The 20,138-nt window shown below is 38.3% G+C and overlaps 1 protein-coding gene across 1 annotated transcript; it reads left to right on the top strand.

Annotated features, from left to right (window-relative positions):
* The first annotated feature begins 441 nt into the window (after window positions 1-441).
* Window positions 442-19,345, top strand: LOC113671445 (uncharacterized). The gene is made up of 27 exons (XM_027187647.2): window positions 442-1,311; window positions 3,277-3,508; window positions 4,007-4,320; window positions 4,655-4,701; window positions 4,890-4,992; window positions 5,604-5,732; window positions 6,162-6,338; window positions 6,815-6,902; window positions 6,979-7,079; window positions 7,306-7,372; window positions 8,037-8,145; window positions 8,438-8,516; window positions 9,135-9,313; window positions 9,777-9,858; window positions 10,689-10,942; window positions 11,416-11,644; window positions 12,125-12,181; window positions 12,260-12,355; window positions 13,007-13,077; window positions 14,126-14,285; window positions 14,923-15,093; window positions 15,759-15,940; window positions 16,418-16,601; window positions 17,003-17,141; window positions 17,615-17,765; window positions 18,259-18,331; window positions 18,572-19,345. Exons 1-27 carry the CDS (start codon window positions 988-990, stop codon window positions 19,001-19,003), a joined length of 4,230 nt encoding a protein of 1,409 aa, XP_027043448.2. The 5' UTR covers window positions 442-987; the 3' UTR covers window positions 19,004-19,345.
* Window positions 19,346-20,138: the final 793 nt, after the last annotated feature.

Here is a 20,138-nt window from a genome sequence, read left to right as displayed (position 1 = left end):
TTTAGATCTAGAAACTACTTCTGTATGTCCATAGAAATTAAGTACCGATTCATTTGTGAGGTGCATGGGCTTTGTTCATTCTACTCCCTAGAAATATTGGATCATACTACGCCTCACGATTGTTGTAAAATTGAATAGTGTAGTTTTCGTCTTTGATGTCATAGTGATTATAAATAGGTTCTTATTTTTGTATTTATTCTATTGTTAGTAATGCGCATTTAAATATTATAATTATTGTTATCATGATAATTAATTTTGTTTTGTGTAAATTGTAGCTATTGTGACCCAAACCGTATTATTCTGTGAAGTAGAAATTAGTCACCATCAAAGCGATCGATTGGTGTTGTCAGGCAGCACTTTCTCTCCTATTGCGTGACAAAGCCAAACAACGGCTGTAAACGAGGCTGGGAACAAGAGCAAGGAATTTGCATATTTATGGTTGAATGAACATTCAGACATACACTGTACTAGGATTTTTTTTTTTCTTTGAAGAAACACAAACTGTTTAAAACACGAATTCTCTCTTATGGAGGGTAGGAAGTAACTCAGAAGGCTAAAATTTTCCAACTATATTCCTAATGAGATGCTGTTCGATTGATTGGAAAGTGAAAGTGAATCATGGAAACCTCCTGTCAACTAGCTGCGTCATAAACATTCTTTAACTTATTAACAACAGTCAACAGTTTCACTTTTACGCAAGGCTGACGTAACGCAAGCTCAGTGTTGTGGTTTTGATATTGTGCAAGGACCAAGTATTGTGACAGGGACATGTAAAAATGGACCAGAAATTAAGTTAACACTTCGCTGATTTATTTAGTCGCAATAACAAGTCGGTGAGTCGCTTGTAACACAAGGATTGATTGAGGGAAGAAATCTCGATAGGCGCCTAAATGCGTTCGTGACGTCTCAGCCGCTTGTTGATATAACTGTGGATTAAGCAGCCGAGTTCATCGTGGTTTTACTAGACTTTCCAAGACGTCATTCAGAATGAAGGCATCTCATGCAAGCTTTCGCTTCCGTCCTATCGTTGTGTGTTTATTACTCAACTACGTCTGGTCGTCTCCGACTCCGTTGCTCTACGCAAACGACGACATATACGAAGTTCAGAACGATGGGAATGTGGAAGAACATCGATTTAATAGCAAAGGTGTCCAATGGAAGATTCAAACGAACTTACACAGACTAGAAGTTCTATCGAATGACCAGGCTTTAAGGATACCTTTAGAGAGTTGCATTGAAGAAAAATTGACGGGACAGATCAAGTATGAAGACCAGGGGGAGAAAAATTCAAAGTTTGAAGAAATACACGAGGTAATGTTTAGCCAGTTTGTGGCTTTCTTAGCAACTTCAGTTCGCTTTATATTGAAATAACAAGTCTTCCCTGTGTTCCCTTAAGAACCCCCCGTTTCCTTGTTTTACTTTCCTTGACAACCTGCGCAATTCTAGCTTACTTCGACTGTAGGCTACCCATCGAAGCAGGAAATTTACTCTGTAACCATACACGCTAACTTATACTGGAGAACTCGAAATGTTATTTCTTATGACGTAACAAACGAGGATGATTTCTTATTAAGCAAAATTATTTTTTGTGCTAAAAAATTAAACATTCCCTGAACACTACGACAATCTAAGATTAAGAGGCATCAATCAATAGCAATCGGAAACATCCCCCTTGAGATTGTGCAATAGATTTTCAATCATTAAACTTTTGCCGACAACATTCAGTATACATTTTCTCTTTAAGGGGAAAATATAAATTTGGACTTCGTGAATTTACAAATGCTTTTGTCGGCGGTTTTCGTTTTGGATCTCGGGTCCAGTGGAATCTTTTCAGGTTTGCTTGTAGTTGACATTACCAAGTTTGGTAGCCCAAAACATATACTATCAATCAGAAATGAATAATTAAACAGAAATTGTTAAACGAGATGTTCGATGTTCGGCGTCTGTCCTCGCAATACCTGCGCCTCAGCAAGACTAAAAACTTAACTGCCAAGTTTCGAAACCTATTATGGTAAATGAAAACTAACTTTTAACAATTGACTTAGCTCAAATCACTACACAAAGCATACCGATTCCAACACAGATTAAAAATACATAGAGATAAAAGATAAATAAAATAATAAAGAATGTAACAGTATATCGATTTATGGTGAGGAAAGGTTAGGGTTATTCAAATATGACGCCTAAAATATCTATCTGGTTATTAAGGCTGCCGACCGTTTGCTTTTTAAGTGATTAATTATGCAGCTGTGTTTGTTGTGGTTAAGAATATATGAAAGTCATATTCTGGTTATTTAGAACCAACTTCATGACCAGCTCCCAGTTGGCTTGTTAACTCAGTTGGTAGAGCGCTGCACCGGTATCGCAGAGGTCATGGGTTTAAATCCCGTTCAGGCCTGAATTTTTTTCAGGCCTTATTTCCACTACTGCCTAAGTAGTGCACATTACTGCGAGGATCACTTTCATTCATGTGTTTGTTATGCCACCAAACTAATATTTAGTCCTTAGGCATTTTCGCCCCAGCAGAGAAATAAGATGAGACTGAACATAAGGGAGGATGTGACAGGGCAGAGAATGATATATCGATTATGCTATTAGTACATGTGTCACAGCGAGTTTAGGGGGAAAAAAACTCGCTGCAACGTGTGCCGTACTAAGCGGAAAAAGCCGACGAGTCTAGACCTATCCATTTTCAGTCTTCCTTAATCTTTGTTCTCTAAAAACATTTTACCTCAGCTGTCTTACCCTGAACGACTCTGACTTAGTCGCACTTTTCTGATTGTTTAACTCTAATCTACTGAAACGGACCCCTATAATCCACGTATTAACCATTGGTAGGCTCGAGTGGGCATACAGGAAACTGACCTTGGGAGATTATACACTTTTTGTCAGACCATTAACCCAAGCACCTTTTAAATTAACCTGATTAACCATAGAAATTTAATAAAAAACGTCAAAATCAGGAATCTCATCATGATAGATAGAACCCAAACAACATAACCCAAATGGTCATGGGAAAGCTTAATGTAGAACCCCCCCCCCCCCCCCCATGACTTACACGACTGATATTTCATAGGTGTGCGTTGATTTTCCCGTCTCACCTCTTTAAGAAAACATCACGCACTATAATAACATAGCATAACTGGACAAAAATATATCATAGATAATGTATAGATAATTAAATTATAATTCCTTGCGGGATACGAAATCTCTTTTTGACAATCCTAATTAGAGTCAGTTTTTCCATCAATATTATTTCATTTTTGGCTCACTCAGAAAGCGGGATTTCGCCACGTTCATCGCTCCAGTATGGCGGTCAGGCCTCACTGTGTATTCGACGTGATTGTACCATTTGAAAACTCTTCCCAGTCCGCACGTATACCAGGGGAGTTTTGCACCCCTGAGCACGTGACTGGAGGAGCAGCAGTTGGTGATTACAATGGAGACGGACTAGAAGACATTTATTTCTCCGTTTTTGAGGGAAGAAGTGTCTTGTACAAAAACAATGGTAAGTCATAGATCCATAATTACCTAAGAAATAGCCTGCGTGTAACACAAACTCACATGGCTACCCGAGCTCGTCCTGACCTCTATAGCATGAAGCTACCCGAAGTTTTTTCCTTCTTCTGGCTGAGATACATCTTCATTTCGTTCCATCGGGTTATACTATTGCAAATTATCATTCCATATTATCTACTAAAAACTTCGTCTCTCCATGAACGCTGCAATGGAACAGAGTACATGAGAGCTCGAGACACAATTATCTCGAAGCTTAAGTCTGAGTTTATACCAAGTTGTATTAGTAGGATGGCAGGATGTGTTTTCATTAATCACGATGAACACAAATCCCCTTGCCAGGCTCTCACGCAGTTTTTGTATCTACCCGGGTTTTTTAAAGGCCAGTTAGTAATTAATAGACGTCCTTGAATTGAACTCCTGAGTGGCCAAATTGCTTTTTGGTTTTTCAAGCTTACCGTTCACTTGAGTGTCAGCCTTTTCTCTCTAGGTGACGGAACTTTCACGGATGTTAGCAAAGAGACAAATATTGGACCCAGCTCTCGCGCTAATGGAGCCGTTTGGGCTGATTTTGACCAAGATGGAGACATGGACCTTTATGTGACAACAGTGGGTGACACTAGGCATTACCTGTACATTAATTACAACGACTGGTTTATAGAGGAGGCCATAAAGAGAAACTGTTCTATGCAAACAAGCGACAAGAGGAAACTATCTGGAATGACACCAAACGTCGGTGATTTTGATAATGACGGATTTGTAGATATTTACGTAACGGAATGGCTTCCACACACTTTGGGAAAGGTATAGTTTGATAAGTTTTTCACTGTGGGCAAATCATACAGTGTCAAAGTGTGTTGACTTTTTACCGACATAATAGGAACACCCGACGTTTATGATTGATTTAGGGGTTGCACGAATGCTTTGGACCGATCATAAACAATATATGTCCTCTTGATAAAGGGCTTGAAATCCCTCAAAAGTAAACCTTCATCAGTTTGGTGCCGCCAAAACTGAGCTCTAACGCTACAGATGTTGGGAGCAAGGCGTAGTTCATGATGAAAAAAGGTACACATTTGGTGAAAACTGTAACTTTAAATCAAGTTATGCAGTTTTTTTTATTTAAATTCTATTTCAGCCTTCAACTTCTCGGCTTTTAAGGAACAAGGGCTATCTTGCCAGTGGGTAAGTGAAAAGAATATTTATCCTAGTTTGATCTTCCATTATGTGCTTCCGGAAAGTGTGATAGTTCCAACTGTATTTCTATTGTGATAAAATAATCCTTTAAGATCGTTTTGCGCAGGGTTGCACGAGGATCGCACGTTTATACAGCATTGCATTCATTAGCTCTCTGTTGGTTGGATTTTTTCCAGGTACTTCGAAGATGTAACTTTTAGTAGTGGGGTTGATATGGACAATTATTACCACGGCTCCTCTCTCAATCGAGGCACTTACACCTTTGGGTCTTCATTCACAGTAAGCTTGAATTTCATTACAATTTTCTTCGTATAGTTCTGTATACTTGGTACAGGGGGATTCGCAGTATTTATGACGCCGCCAAAAAGGGAACGAGGTGGGGAAGGAATGTACTCTGAAGTATTCTACGACCCAATCAGCCAATCAGTGTAGATTCGTCTTAAGCTTGACATCCAAATTTGGAAGTTTCTGAATTATAAAGAGCAAGGGTATTTAAGGGCTCACTTCACCTGTTTTTTTTAGTCTGGAAAGAAAGTAAAGTTTTTCGTTTTAGCAATCCATTAATCGTCAATAAACTAAAGGAAAAAAATTTTGCAGGCACAATCCTTTAACAAAAGTTACCCAAATCGATGATCTTAGTTACTTTTATAAGCCACTCCCATTAGAGATAACCCAAATGAAAAGATGTCGGTTAAAAATCCCAAGTGGTCGGATGAATACCACATATGCCCTTGTTAAAAGCAGCAAGTGAAGAAGTCGTACTTGGTGCGACCGATAACACATCCGGTGGGAAGCAGGACCCCCCTAGATTACAAGTGCAGTAACCCAAAGATTCTGATGCGAGGCCTTCTTAATCCTGCAAAACTAATTAAACTTGATTTTCACGGTAGGACTTTGACAGTGACGGATGGCAAGAGCTCCTTGTTACCGCTGATTATGGCGATAGCAAGATGTTTTGGAACGCGCAGAATAACACCTTTAACGAATGCACGCAGCCTTGTGGACTTACTGCAAAACAGGTGGGCCTCGTGCAGGATGTAAACGAAATTATCCATCCTTTGTTTAATTCCTTGTGGAGGACGTCTCAATCACACATCTTTAATAAGTTTTCTGATAGGTAATGTGTTGAGACATACTTATCTTTTTCATTCTTTCTAATGTTTTCGGTCTTCGGCGTGTGTCGATCTATTCTTCAAGATGAGGAGCTTGTAAGATAGGCATACATGAAGCTGTGAATAGACGCTATGTCATCGCTGAATATTCCAATTCGTTTGAATGCATGTAGTATCTAGGCCAAATTAGGAGTTGCATTTGTACACAGTCAAATGTTTGTTTTTAGGTGTCAAACCAATATTGTCGTTTTGTTCTGCAGCTTAAAAAGTTTATCAATTTTGCTATATCCTATTCTGGCATAAGGGTTCTTTGATAACATTTGTTTCTCATCTCAGGACGCCATGGGCCATGCAATCGGAGACTGGGACAACGATGGAAATCTTGACTGGTTTTCTAGTGCTATCTGGCACAACAGAACTGAATGTTCCGTATCAGGATGTAAGTTTGATAACTCTGGGAATGTGTTGTTTCGTAACCTGGGAGGCAGGCGGTTTGAAGATGCCACAATGCAGGTACTCGAATTTCGCTTACATTGCCATGGTTGTTGTGTAATGTTAAGATTGAAAGACTTAAGATATGGAAAAGTACAGTTCAAATTCTAGTCTCGGCAATCCTTTTCTTTTTCAATCCAAAAGTGTCACATGAAATGGTGGCAGTTATCTGTCATTGAATCGTAAAGGAAGAGTAAAATTACGAAATGCGCTGGGAGGGGAGGCGACACGGAGGGGACTGTTAACTTTTCTTGACCGCGGGTAGGGTAACCAATCAGATTGCAGCATGTGCGATGGGACTTCGATAGATTTATGCTAATAAAGCGTAGCCGATTAGTAGAAAGCTTTGTGTTATAATTGTCTCTTTGATAAGTGATCTGACGGATTTCCCATGTTTACAATTATTTGTATTTTTCAAGACTTGCTTCAGCCTTGAAAAGTGTCGTATTTACCCCCATAATGGAAGAAGTAATATATTTTTTGGTCTTTTTATGCAGGCCGGTGTAACAAATGGCGGCTGGGGATGGGGCGCGGCGTTCATCGACGTTGATAATAATGGTTTTCTGGACATCATTATGACAAGCGGTAATTACGTTTAGCCTTAACTTACTTTAAGCTGCCTTGTGAAATCTCTTCTGACACAAAACACATTCTATCTTAGGCATCGATTTTCCCACAACAACCACGGACGATCATTTCCGCGGCAATACCATACATCTGTGGCGAAACCTCGGGGCTGGTTACAATGGAACAACTCAAGAGGTAAACAAAACATTATGCTACGACGACTTAAAATTCTATTGTACTACACTAAGTATTGGAAGGTTTATTTTCTATTTTTCGTAAAAGAATTGTGGAGCAACTCGAGAGGTAAACGAAGCATTATCCTGTGATCACCTAAATTGAAATTATCACTTAGTCCTGGAAAGGGTTACTCTTGCTTTTTCGTGTAAGTATTTTTTTAAGTTCATTCTTTTGTCTTTTACAGGTTTCTGCTTTGTACGGTCTGAATGGCACTGCTCAGGGGCGTGGTCTGTTAAAGTGGGACTTTGATGGTGAGACAATTCATTCCTAAGCCTCTCATTTCTAGGGGTGACCAACCAATAAGTAAATCTACTCTATCATACGAATAAATTGTCAAGAAGAAAGATTGAGAGAAAAATAAGAAGATCCCCAAGTGATCAACACTGGTTAATTCAACAGCAAATATTGCAGAGCTTAACTTACCCGGAATTGTATGGCAGACAGAGAGAAATGATATTGTGGGCTTAGGAGTAATGAAAGAACTTTATCTAATACTACGCGAGAATAACGTATTTAGGAAGCAATCCTTTTTTCGTGAAAGGAAAGCTTAGATTGTCTTGGTCTCTTAGAAAAAAAAATAGTTTACCAGCTGAGTGTATGTTATTTCAGCCACTGATCGCACTTTCTATCGGTTTACCGGGTTATAACCCACGCAGTACTTTGAAAGAAAACGAATAGATGCCTTTTTAAAAAAAATTTTTCTTGCTATAAAAAATAGGTTTTTGATCAATCAGGGCTTTCGTATTATCTCAGTTAATCTGGAGATACAGTTGTTTTTTTTTATTTGTCATGAATAAGTAACCTTTCCTTTTGCGGATCCTTTCATATTTTGTGGACGAATCGGGTGATTGAGAACTGCAATGGATACTTTTATGCTGAACTTGGTACATCTAATTTTTTTTTTCTGCTTTTAAGATGACGGCGACGAAGACATCGTAGTGTGCAATAACGTTGGAGAACCATTTTTCTACCAAAATCAACAAAAGGAGTCAAACAAGTGGATAAGAATACGTGTCATGCATCGGTAATTTTATTATTTTCCACGAGAGTAGAAATATAGATTTCCCTTTTTTTACTATGCCACAACAGCGATGCCGAAATTACTTAGTGAGTTCAGATCTGTAGACGCTTCAGTAATTGTGAAGGAATCAAGCCCTAACCATAAAATGTGGTATTAAATCATAGAAGATGAACTGAAATGCTTGCCCTACACTTAATAGCAAATCTTAACACATCAAATAATTTCCAATTTTCCTCCATCTCTCTCTTGGTGGAGGTTAGAAGTCTATTTTATGTTTATAACATTATCATTGCAGCTGCCTTATGCATTATGAAAAGTTGTGTGACAGTCTCGGAGCCCAAGTAAAAGTTATCATGGAAAACGGCCACACTCAGGTAAAATGTCTATTCAGACATGTAAGATAAGTGTTTTGTACGTACGTCCCTTCAGTAGGATCTCTAGCGTAGCTGCTTGTTTAACCTAATATATAGATTTAGGTAAGCCTAAAAGCGGAGCTCGCTTTTTTAATTCCCGCACGTCTCTTCAACAAAACTAAAGCCCCTACTATGGATAAAGTGCGTGGTAATATCAATGGATTTTCATTCGCAACTTCTCCGTGCCCGTGTAGAGGACTGATTATAAGATAGTGCCCGTGATACAGTTGGCCGCGCATGCTAAAAGTAGCACCTTGTACGGTTGGTCGTATGGTCGTGCATCCAAATTTTTTCGGCTTGATGGGTTACTACTATTTTGTATAATTATAGGGCTACGCTCTGCGAGCTCCGCTATTACCTAAAATCACTACGCATATTCCTCATACTGTTATCTCTACGTTTTTTAATATGGTATTCCTTAACTGGCAATCACTGATTTACTTGATACGTGCACAAACTCGAACAATGATCGCCCGACGTAATCGAGGAATAACTATTAGAGAATTGAATCGTATATCAGGTAGCCATCGATGGCAACTGAAAAATAGATGTCTTATCCACCCCCCCATGCAATTTTAGACGCAAGAAATTGGTTCCAGTACACACTATTTGGGTCAGAGTTCACATGCAGCTCACTTTGGACTGGGACAGGACAGTGGTAACGTAACAGTTAAAGTCAGGTGGCCGTATGTAAAGATGGATGTAACCTACACCAATGTGACCCCCAATACACGATTACGAGTTTTGCAGCCAGAGAGGTAATTTCTCCACTCGAAAAATATTTTGTTTTTCATGTCTTACGGCACATAATCATTCGGAACCTTTTGACCAGACCCTTCACTGCCTTTTTTTTCAAGAGCCATCCCGAACTATTCCTTTTAGATGTAATGGATACAATGTAAGATTCGACTGACCGCAATTTAAAACATAAGGTCACCTCTGGCAAATGGTCGAAGCTCTAAGAAATGCACTCGATTAAAAAACGCATCTACTTCCTCGACACACAAACCGAAAACAGGTGTATCTAGTATTTCTTTGACCTCAAATAGTGCTCTGTATGTTTTACCTCGCAAATTCTGCATGTATTTCATATGAAGACAGAGCCCTGAGGAGGTTTAACTATTCGACTAGTATATGTCAGCCTACCTTTTAATTGTGACCATGTTTCTTGTTGATGTTGTTGATGTGATTGTTGTTTTTAACTAAAAATTTTGTTTATAGATCTGCTGACTCAGGAAAAGTGTTTCCATATTCCTCCCTGGACAAGTGCTACTCAATAAAAGTAATGGAGATTACAAAACAGGTAACTAAAGCGTATTGCATGCACACAAGAAGCAGACCCAGTTTTTTGCAGTAATTCCCATCTAATCCATTTCAACTGATGTTCTTTGGTTCGTATTCAGCTACCAGATGCGGTGTTAAAATTAGGGGAAAGTGACACTCGATATACTATTGGTGCCTTGTCAATTTAAGTAGAAATTAACAACAGGGTAAAAATGAAGAAATGTTTGCTCATTTTGAAATGTTGTATATCCTTTCGGTGCGAAGTGATTTGAATTGAGATGGAAAACTCAAAAGCACTTAACCCTTAAAGTGATGACAATAAAGAAAAATAGCAGTTTGGGGATTTTTAGTTGATCCAATATCAAATTCTCCAAATTACCATCATGAGAATTGTATGGCAGAGAGTAAGTAGATTTACTGATGAGATCCTGGGCGTGAAAGGGTTAAGTAATGAAAAGCGTGTATTCTATCTTCCTAACATGGTGGTTAAGTTTCGAATAGTAGACAACGGATTTTGTAAGATTAAAAAGTACGATAACGATGATGATTTCGCTAAGATATCTTTATTTTTACGTATTATATAGAACTTTTTTTTAGGACTTGCCATATAATATGAGGAAAGGGTTCGTTATGTCAAACGTTTGTTGTATTCAGATACCTTAATTATCGATACCTTTTAGTTTTTATTGAGCTGCGTAATGTCGGTAGCTAAAGATCTAGAGTTCTTCCACGAACGTGGCACCAAGAACTGCTATACCTCTACCCTACTGCTATAAGTAATTTTTTTCTCTGTGAATCCTACTTGAGGATGCAAATGATTAAAATGTCTGAGAACTGTTTTTATTTTAGCCTCCTCATGCGACTGTTACCATCAACCCAAATGGAAGAACAGTCAATTTCCAAAGGAAACCAGGAATACCGCTGGCAGAGATATCCACCGAGGCCTTCACTTATAAAGTGGGTCTGGTGCCTACCACTGGTAATCAACAGCTGTTGGATAATGCCACGTGTCTTGTGATATTTTCCTTTGAAAGAAACTACACTGAAAGTGAGTGTCATGGTGGTAGAAAAATTGGACCCAGGCCGACCGTAACAGATGGAAGGTAAATCAAAGTTTAATTCTTGAAAATTGTGTCGCAAACGGATAATTGTTGGTCTCTCTTCAGTGACTTGTTCAACATTTTTCATCATCAAGGGCAGCTTTAAGTGAGCTTTTATAAATTTTTTTCTCTAATTCACCGGTTCGATTGCGATCATGATTTTCTTTTCTCACTTTCACCATGGAAGTCTGACTACCTTCAAATCTGTAAAGTCGTGAGTTTACCGAAGCATTTAACTATTCTCTTTTGTTTTTCGAAGAATATGCATGATAGGCCATCTGTCTCAATCTTCTAGCTCGATAGCTTGTAAACATGTTATTTTATATTTTCGAATTCATGATCACAAACAAACTGCCAGTAATTTCTCTTTACAGGAACGCTTCAATATGACGTGACGTTTATTTGTTAAACTCCAGAATGAATAAGTCATATTTTTGTAATCATTTAATCTTATAATAAGTTTCTCTCTTTAATAGACGCCTTGATGGTACCTCATACAATAAATTCCACGTTTGGTGGGGTGCCGCGATGGAGGACGTGACACGCGAGGTACCTGCCATCTATCCTGATGGCATTGCCTTGCCTGCTGGGACATGTTCTCCAGAGGAAAAGAAAGCAGGAAAATGTAGATTCACAGATGAAGTGAATGGATTTGGTAGTCATAGGCCCCCACCGAGAACAATCAGCAATGCTCTTTTTAAACAGGTGAGGCACGTGTACGTTTCGAATGGGTCCACGTGTTCGTGGTGATGGGATGTCAAGGGTTTAGTTACAGATAGGTAACTTACTATCTATGAAGATGAAGTGGGACTTTATTAGTTCCTCAAGGTAGCCAATCAGATATTTTGCTTTTCCATGGTGCTATGGTTCTGATTTATTTAATGAGAACTAGTTTATTAATCGTGTTTTGGCGGAAAATAGTTTCCACCACACCTCAGATGGTTTCCCCATTGCATCCTTAAACGATTTGAAGAGCAACCCCTGAGAAAAATAATTGCGTCATATTCAGGACGTCTTAGGTCGTATTCTGGTTTACAGATTTGCACATTTTTTATCCTAAGATCTCGCTGAAACAATGTATTTTATGTTTTTGCCCTAAACACTGGGTGAAATGAAAAAGGGTCCGTTTTATACAATTATGACAATTGACACTATTGTTTGTTTATTTATGTTTTTTGTTTGCAGATTGAATCTAAGATTAGCGCTAGACGTCTCAATGATCTACACTCTCACTTCGGTCAGGTAATAAATCCATCCATTTATTCAATAGAAGTTTAGTCAATTAGCAAACGATTTAACTATGCAATTTTATTTTTGTAGTTCTTGGTGCACGACACGGATTTCTCCAGCCCACTACCTCGCTACGAGTTTCAGGGAGTTTTGAGTGATGTTTGGCTTCCTATAAAAGTGCCAAAGGTGAGTCCTCAGTACCATTTAATAAAACAAAAGGGTCTTCACTGTGATACAGACTTTCTTATTTTGATATAATTAACTTATGGACATGAAGCCAAAAACGTATTTTTAGAGGACTTTAGGATGGGAGGAATGTGTTCGCTTTCCAGCGTTTGCCAAATTCCTGTTTATTCTAACCCTCTCTTGTCATAACTCTCACAGCTTTTATCGAATTTGGCTTTGTCGCCGCTTAAATATAGTTTAACCAAACAAGGAAAGCCTTAAATTGAGGTGGCTGCATAAGTAAAAATATATTGGTAGAACTGTACTAAACATGACTTTGAAACAGTATACTTTCAGACAGTGTACCCTAACTTGAGAGAGAACAGGGTTCTCACGTCTCTCTATTTTGGATCCCACGAGCCATCATATAAGTCATGCCATACAAATTAGGCCTGAAAAGGCCGGAACAGTTGTCCTTCCTGCCCAGGCTTCTTGAAGTCGTGGTTTACTTTTTTTGAAACGATTACTTTTTTGTTGGTCTGAAAAGGTTTTACCGTAATTGCCATCAACACTGTCGCCTTGGTACACATTCTGTGGCTTAAAAATTCTATTTTTACCATCGAGAGATCGCTTTTTGCGTGCTAACCACTTTGAGATTTAACTTTCACCTAGGGGGATGTGCACTTTGACCCGTCCAACGAAGGCGATATCTATCTTCCGTTTGTACGTTCGACTTATAACAGGTGCGATTTACGTCTTTCTTTTTAAATAAAGATATCATTTCATGTTGCTATTTTTTTATTTTTCTTAGTACTTAAACATCGGTGTGTTTCTCACTGAGCTCAATTTCCTTGATGCTTAATTCACTTACTTTTCAATGAGCGTCTCCTTGATTAATTTGTATTCTGATAACTTACAACACTAATTACCAAAACTCCCATTTCTATTAGAGTGCATTTAACCCATTAACCCCCTAAGAGTGATAACCATATAATTCAGTTTCTCGCTACAATATCACCCCCAAATCACACATTTAGGTAATGAGAACAAAGGAAATGGCTACCAACTAGAAAAGCTCTGGATTATGAAACAAATTCTCCTCATCAGCATGTATCATCAGAATGTATAGAGAACAGTATGGAGAATATGCATACTGATGTTAGGGTGGAAAGGGTTAATGGCCAGGAGTAATTGAATGATGCCGTCGTTGGTTGTGTGATATTTCTGTAAAGTATCTTTTATTCAAGCAAATGATCTCTTGGTCAATTTTTTTTGTGGAAGTCCCTGGTAACCATCCTATTTAGAAAGAGTAATTTAGCGTTATCAGCTGCGTTTTTAACATAAGTTGGCCACCGAAAAGAGTTTCAAATCGGACGTTTTGAGCGCTAGCCCTTCGTCAGAGCACCTGTTATACTCTCCCACCGACGCAACAACACAGGTTCTTTAGAAACTTACTATCTTAACTATTTGGAAAGGATCCTTTTTCTGGAAACAAGAGATAAGTGCCTGGTCCTTGCAAACGCCTCGTTCAGAAAAGGCATACTTTCGTGAGCCCACAACCTGAAAAAGGCCTCTTCCTCCCCCCGAGCTATATAGAATCATTGGATACGTGATTCCACCTTAGTTCGGAGAGCAAGTAATAGTGCTGCTCCCATGTTTCGTGCAAGTGTTTAGTACAATAGGAAAATAAATCGTGTCAATAATCTGTCCCATTTCGACTCGAAACTTTTTAATATTCTTAATTATTTAATCATAAAATTTTGGTATTATCATGATTGTTATTACTTTCAGGTGCACTGGGCGTCACTCAGACACTCCGAGACAGCAAGTTAACAAACTAACTTCATATATCGACGGTTCAGTCGTTTACGGTTCATCAGAATCAAGAAACAGAGCATTACGAGAATTCAAGGATGGCAAATTGAAGCTTGGGTCAGATGGACTTATACCGGTGAGTAATAGGTCTCTGTGATCAATGTGACCGTCTCTTCCAATTTCGCACCCTTAGCTGATTGTTTTTTTGGCAGCAGTTTTTCTTATGCTAAAGCAAGTATCATTCCACTTGTTTTCACAATGAAAATCTGCAATGCATTATACAGGACAATGTATTATACATTTGCATTTATCTTTGTGTAAACGTGAACTCGGGTACAAATGCGCTAGCGAGAGAATGGTATATCCACGCGTTCATTGGGTTGGTTTTTGCTTCATAACAGTTCATATCCGCTTTCCCTGGAATTTGTTTCGCATTTATTTTATATTTGCGTCGCATACGTCTTACAAGTATTCCCAGAAGTTCTTATGATTTGCTTTGGATATCAGCATTACTCCAGTACACTAGCGATGAGAGCTGACAAACTTATCAGCTAAAGTTTTCTGTCTCGCGATCGGTATTTCACTTGCGTTCAAAAAGGGAACATATAGCCGTTAGAAAGGAGAATTGAAATGACCATGTTTTGTTTATGAGTTATTTGGAAAAAAGTATATTTCACGTCAAATTAAGTTATACTCTCTACATGATATAACACTGAACTTGCTGCTTTAACTATATTTCAAATGTTAGTCTTAAATTGTGTGTTTCTGAGCAGAAAAACACGATGGCTTTGGAAAATGACAATCCTCTGGGCCGTGATCCAAACAGTTTATTGGTTGCTGGGGACTCACGAGCTAATGTCCAGCCAATGTTAATCGCATTCCACACTCTCTTTGTTCGGGAGCATAACCGGCTCTGCGATGAATACAAGAAAATACATCCTCAGGTAAAGCTTATCTGCAAGGCAAAGAATCATAAATGAATGCTAATCAATAGATTTGCATGCCTTTCAAGGGTAAGTGTCATCATAAGTAACTTATTTTTAAGCACAACATTTGATGAAAGTTTACAAGGTCCCATGATTTATTGTCAAGCAATAACAATCGAATTTTGTGGTTGTAGAACTATGAGTCATCCCACCGTTAAGACTAAAGCCAATAAAAACGATAATAATTTGATGATACAATGATTCCTTTTTATGATGAAAGCAAATCGTAACATTAGGTATTAGAGGAACTCACATTCTTTTAAACAAAAGACAAAATATTGAAGATATCTAATAGGTTTCAGTTTATACTCTCATAGATACTCTCTATTCCGCACAATTGCATCGCCAGTCACACCTCTCTATTCATCAAGAGAGCTACAGGCTAAACTGGTCAGTTGGACTGGTCAGTTGGACTGGTCCGTTGCACAATTAGATTCCCCTCTCTGATTGAATGGCTTACGAAAGTGTGAAAAACCGTCGAGAAAGAGTCCTCAATCCAAAATTTGACTTCCTAGTCGGTCAATTAAAAACAATGGCAAGTGACCAAAGCCTCCTTCGTATAAATCACTAAAACTAATTCATCATATCACTCAGTAATATGGCTGACAATGCTTTATTCCCAGGCCACAGATGAACAGTTGTTCCAAGCTGCACGTCGTATCGTAGCGGCTGAACTTCAGGCCATCACATTCCGTGAATATCTGCCAGCGCTATTGGGTGGGAATAAACACATACCACCTCACCAGGGGTATAACAGCAGCATAAACGTGGGAATAAGCAACATAATGGCCACAGCAGCTTACAGGTAATGTTCAAATTACGGATCACAGATTTAACTTAAGGAAAATATGCTTCCTTTTGAATTTTTTTGGTTATTATTTTATAACACGAGTAGCACCTTTGGGAATTTAAAGTGGAACAGTATGGATACGAGAGGCACAATTTCCTAGTAATTGCCAAAATGAATTACAAAACGTTTCAAAGCTGATTTTCTCATGTGACTGGCAAGCACCAAAATTTCCTTTATAAACATATTTTTAGTCACCTCAATAGTTTGTCATCCCATGTTGGTGATTAGAAAGGTTTGTATTTTGAACTACATCTGAATGTACATGTAGTTTACTCTGACATTATCAGCATTTTTCAATTTCGAAACAAGACTTTTTTTCGGAGCTGAAGGGAAAATTGATAGACACCTTTCGATAATCACAGCGCAGAGGACTTAACCATGGTCTGTTTTCTCTCCGCAAGTTTACCATACTCTGCCTTTCTTTTATGCTAGGTTTGGTCATAGCCAAGTTAACACTCACCTGTGGAGGCTTGAAGAGGATGGTTCGATTTCTCCTAACGGCCATCTTCCTCTAAGAGACGCCTACTTTGCACCCGAAAGAGTATCAAGGGAGGGTGGGATTGACCCTCTTTTCAGGGGAGCGGTAAAACAAGCCGCACAGGAGATCGATTTAGAGGTTTGATTTTTTTTCCCTTTTTAAAATTGATATTCACCATTCATTACAAATATACGTGGTCATGAAACTTTTTGGCTCTTTGTTATCCGTAATAACTCAATTTATACTTATTCACATTCCAGATCAAGTGAAATTGTGTCCTCTTATGACGAAGTTTGTGCATTTTCGCATTTCAAAAAAAAGAAACCGCCGGTTTGGTTGTATTTTCCACTCGGTCAAACTAGCAGATTTTATCAAGTTACAAGGCATCCATCATCAGGATAAGTTATTCTTAGTTTGACCCGATGCAACCATTGTTAAACTGATGCGCGTAACTTTTATAACATGCAACTGTGTTATGATATTCACAATTCCATCGTAACGAAAGGTTTGTGACTTCTTTTCTGTACTTTTGACAACAGATGGTGGATGACATGCGAAACGTTTTATTTCCATCTGGTAATAAGGCTGGTTTGGATTTAGCGGCTATGAACATCCAGCGAGGAAGAGATCATGGTTTACCAGACTATAAATCTGTCAGGAAGGCCCTTGGATTAAAAGGTTTTTGCTTTGGAGACGTAGTTTTCCTTTCTTAACAGGCATTTTTTTTAAATAAAATTTTTTTGCTTTGAATTTATTGAATGTGTGACGTAATTCCCGACAATGAGCAACTAGTTAGACTGTGGCTGAAAAAAACGTGCCATTCACAGAGAAAGCGTTTACGCTTTGAAGAGGGAGGTATGTAAATCCGCCGATCCGAGTTATGCGTTACTCGCTGAGCTTTGAATTTACTTTAAATGAGTGCTTATTTGCATGCTTTGATTTTCTTCTCCAATAACTGGAGTTTCCTTAACGTTTTTTTTTCTTTACTGGTGTTGGAGTAAACTTTTAGCAGAACAAATCATTATTGAATTGCAATCCGGTTCGGCCCGAGAACTGAAAATCTTACCTAACAAAACACTAACAACCGACCGAGAAAGAGTGTGGGTGAAATATTGTTTGCGTTAATGAAATAACAAATCATTATTCAATAGAGATTCAAACCTTCCACGACATCACAAACAACTCCAGGATTGCCCAGAAGATGGAAGATATCTACCAAGATTTGGACACTGTTGACTTATGGGTAGGGGGTTTAGCTGAAGACCACGAAGACGGTAGTGAACTGGGAGAGACATTTAGAACGTATGTAGCATCCATTTTAATGACTTATAAAATAAAGTTTTAAGCGCGAAAATAATGAGTTTCTTATTCTTGGGGAAAGCAGTAGATAGATAAGAGGTATTGCTAACTATCACACTTTCATTCCCTATCGCCATGATAATGCGCGCGTGGAAATAGGTTTCATGACAGTGCTCGCCCACAGCTTTTTAAGCCTCTTTGAAAAAACTCGAAGCCTAGACTTGTGAGTCAGTCTTAGGCATTCCGCTGAAAAAGTAACTCTCTTTGTTGTATGCAGATAAAATGTTTTGTTGCAGTCAAACGTCAGATTCAAGTATTCGAGTCTCACACCTTGTAATTTCAGAGTCAGACGCTGCTGTATCGGTGAAGAGCTTTCTGCATACTACTGGGAAAAACATCATTGAAATATTGCATCTACGATCGTAAATTTAGGCTTAGCGTCATTTCATAATATTTAAGGAAGCATTTTTTTAAATGATCCATTTCAAAATTTCAGAATTGTGATGCGAAACTTTCTGAGGATCAGAGATGGAGATAGATTCTGGTATGAAAGCTATCTCTCCAAGGAGGTAATTACACAGCTACTCTTTTAGTCTAATAATAACATTCTCGGGAAACTGAATGGAAGCTCATTTTGAGTGAAATAAATGCGATCTGCTTATTTTCTTGATTACTCCGAACTCTTTCGTGTGCTGTATTTCTGTCATTTATTTCTGTTTTGAGTCTACTTCTGTTACCACCCAACTTACTTTGTATGAAAGAAGTTAAGAGAGTCTGAGTCATTAATAATTTTAAATCTTTATCGACAGGAGATCGACACAATCCACTCTCTAACGCTTAGCAAGATCATCCGCCTCAACACTGGATTTAGGAGCGCTCCAGATAACATATTCTTTTCCACGGAGCATTGTTCAACAGTCACAAATTTTCGGTGCATTCCCCATAAAGAGACTGAAATAGGAAACTGCACAGATATTCAGCAAACGCTGTGGACTCTAAGACAAGAGTTAAAAAGGCAAAAGGAGATTTGTAGGATTGACAGTGACGTTTCCAATACAACGACACAACAAGAACCCCCAAGGTCTGCTTTATTTTACATTTCAATCAGCCTCGCGCTAGTCGCTCTGTTTTTTCTTGCTCTCTTTCTTCGTGTGTGGATCCAACTTCGGCGAAAACAGAAAGCTGAGCCAGAGAAAAATGTTGGGCATGAGCTGAATTCTCGTGATAACTTTGTATTTTAGGGGACTATATTAGAAGATACATTCGCTCCTATGAAAACGCTGGAAAAACTTTTTAAGACTGTTTGTTTCCGTAGGAAAAAAAATAGAGACAGTAGGTTGTCACTATAGAGGACGTTGAGACCAGAAAATTGGCCCACTCGTCAAAAACATTCTGCAGAGGTAGCCTGAACCTTCAACCTTCAATAATGTACCGATACCCAGTTTGATTATTGATCTTTTCATAGAAAATTTGGTAGCGTATCATATAGAATAATTGTAATATTTTCATTGTTTCTGAAATATATTTGTAAAATATTTATAGAGAGAGTAATCTACGATTAAAGTAAACTCAGAATGTATAAATATAGGTATATTCATTCAGTCTCAGTGGCCAGTGGAACGGTCTTATGACGCCAAATTCTCTTAGTTGGTTCACCAATTATTAGGGGTTTGATGTTAAACAGTTCAAATATGACTAGTTTAAGACGCTATGCGACGAAGCTTGGGTCATAATGCGCGGAGAAAAAATTATTTTGATCTTTATTAGGGCTTTCCGCATGAATTTGCGCACGTGGGAAAGTTTGAATCAGGGTAATCAACTTTGAATATTATCTCTGTTATTTCCAGTCTCAAACGGTTAGAAAAATTTTCAGAATATTCAAACATGACCAACATAGAGTGTTCAGAAACTCAAAGCATTACCACAAGAGTATTTTAATGTTAAACCCTACAATAGCGAAACCAAATTATCAAAAAGAAAATAAAATTGTCCAGAAATTATTGCAGTCGTTAAGAACTTCAAAATATCAAAAAAAAATTGTCCTTCCCAATTTTCTTGCCTTGTTGATGGCTTTTTTTTTATGACGCAGTCGGAAAAAATTAAAGTTGCCTTTTTTTTTTAATTCGTTCAATTCAAAGCAAAACAAAAAGTTGAAAATATAAAATCGCGAATTTTAAATTTAGTGCTGTCAACACTAAGCGAAAGACCTTCGCATATTGCGTGCTACACTGTACAATCAATTAGACTCTAGTGAACATTTCGTTCTCATTAAAAAAGCAACGGAAGCAGTTCGGTCCATGAAACGGATTAATATCCTTTATGGCAACGTTTTCTGCTGAAACAACCTCCCGCAGTTTGCGTGCAACCAGCGGAACA

Source organism: Pocillopora damicornis, chromosome 7 (assembly GCF_964200805.1).
Source record: "Pocillopora damicornis chromosome 7, jaPocDami1.2, whole genome shotgun sequence".
Lineage (NCBI taxonomy): Eukaryota > Metazoa > Cnidaria > Anthozoa > Scleractinia > Pocilloporidae > Pocillopora > Pocillopora damicornis.
This window is presented reverse-complemented; position numbering and strand designations above follow the sequence as displayed.

What these genes read in the sequence shown, in the direction of transcription:
- LOC113671445 (XM_027187647.2), top strand. Translation starts at nt 988, where the DNA reads ATGAAGGCATCTCATGCAAGCTTTCGCTTCCGTCCTATCGTTGTGTGT. An exon ending in AGAATACGTGTCATGCATCG is followed by an intron (nt 8,146 to 8,437) that starts GTAATTTTATTA and finishes TTATCATTGCAG; the next exon opens with CTGCCTTATGCATTATGAAA. An exon ending in TACACTCTCACTTCGGTCAG is followed by an intron (nt 12,182 to 12,259) that starts GTAATAAATCCA and finishes TTATTTTTGTAG; the next exon opens with TTCTTGGTGCACGACACGGA.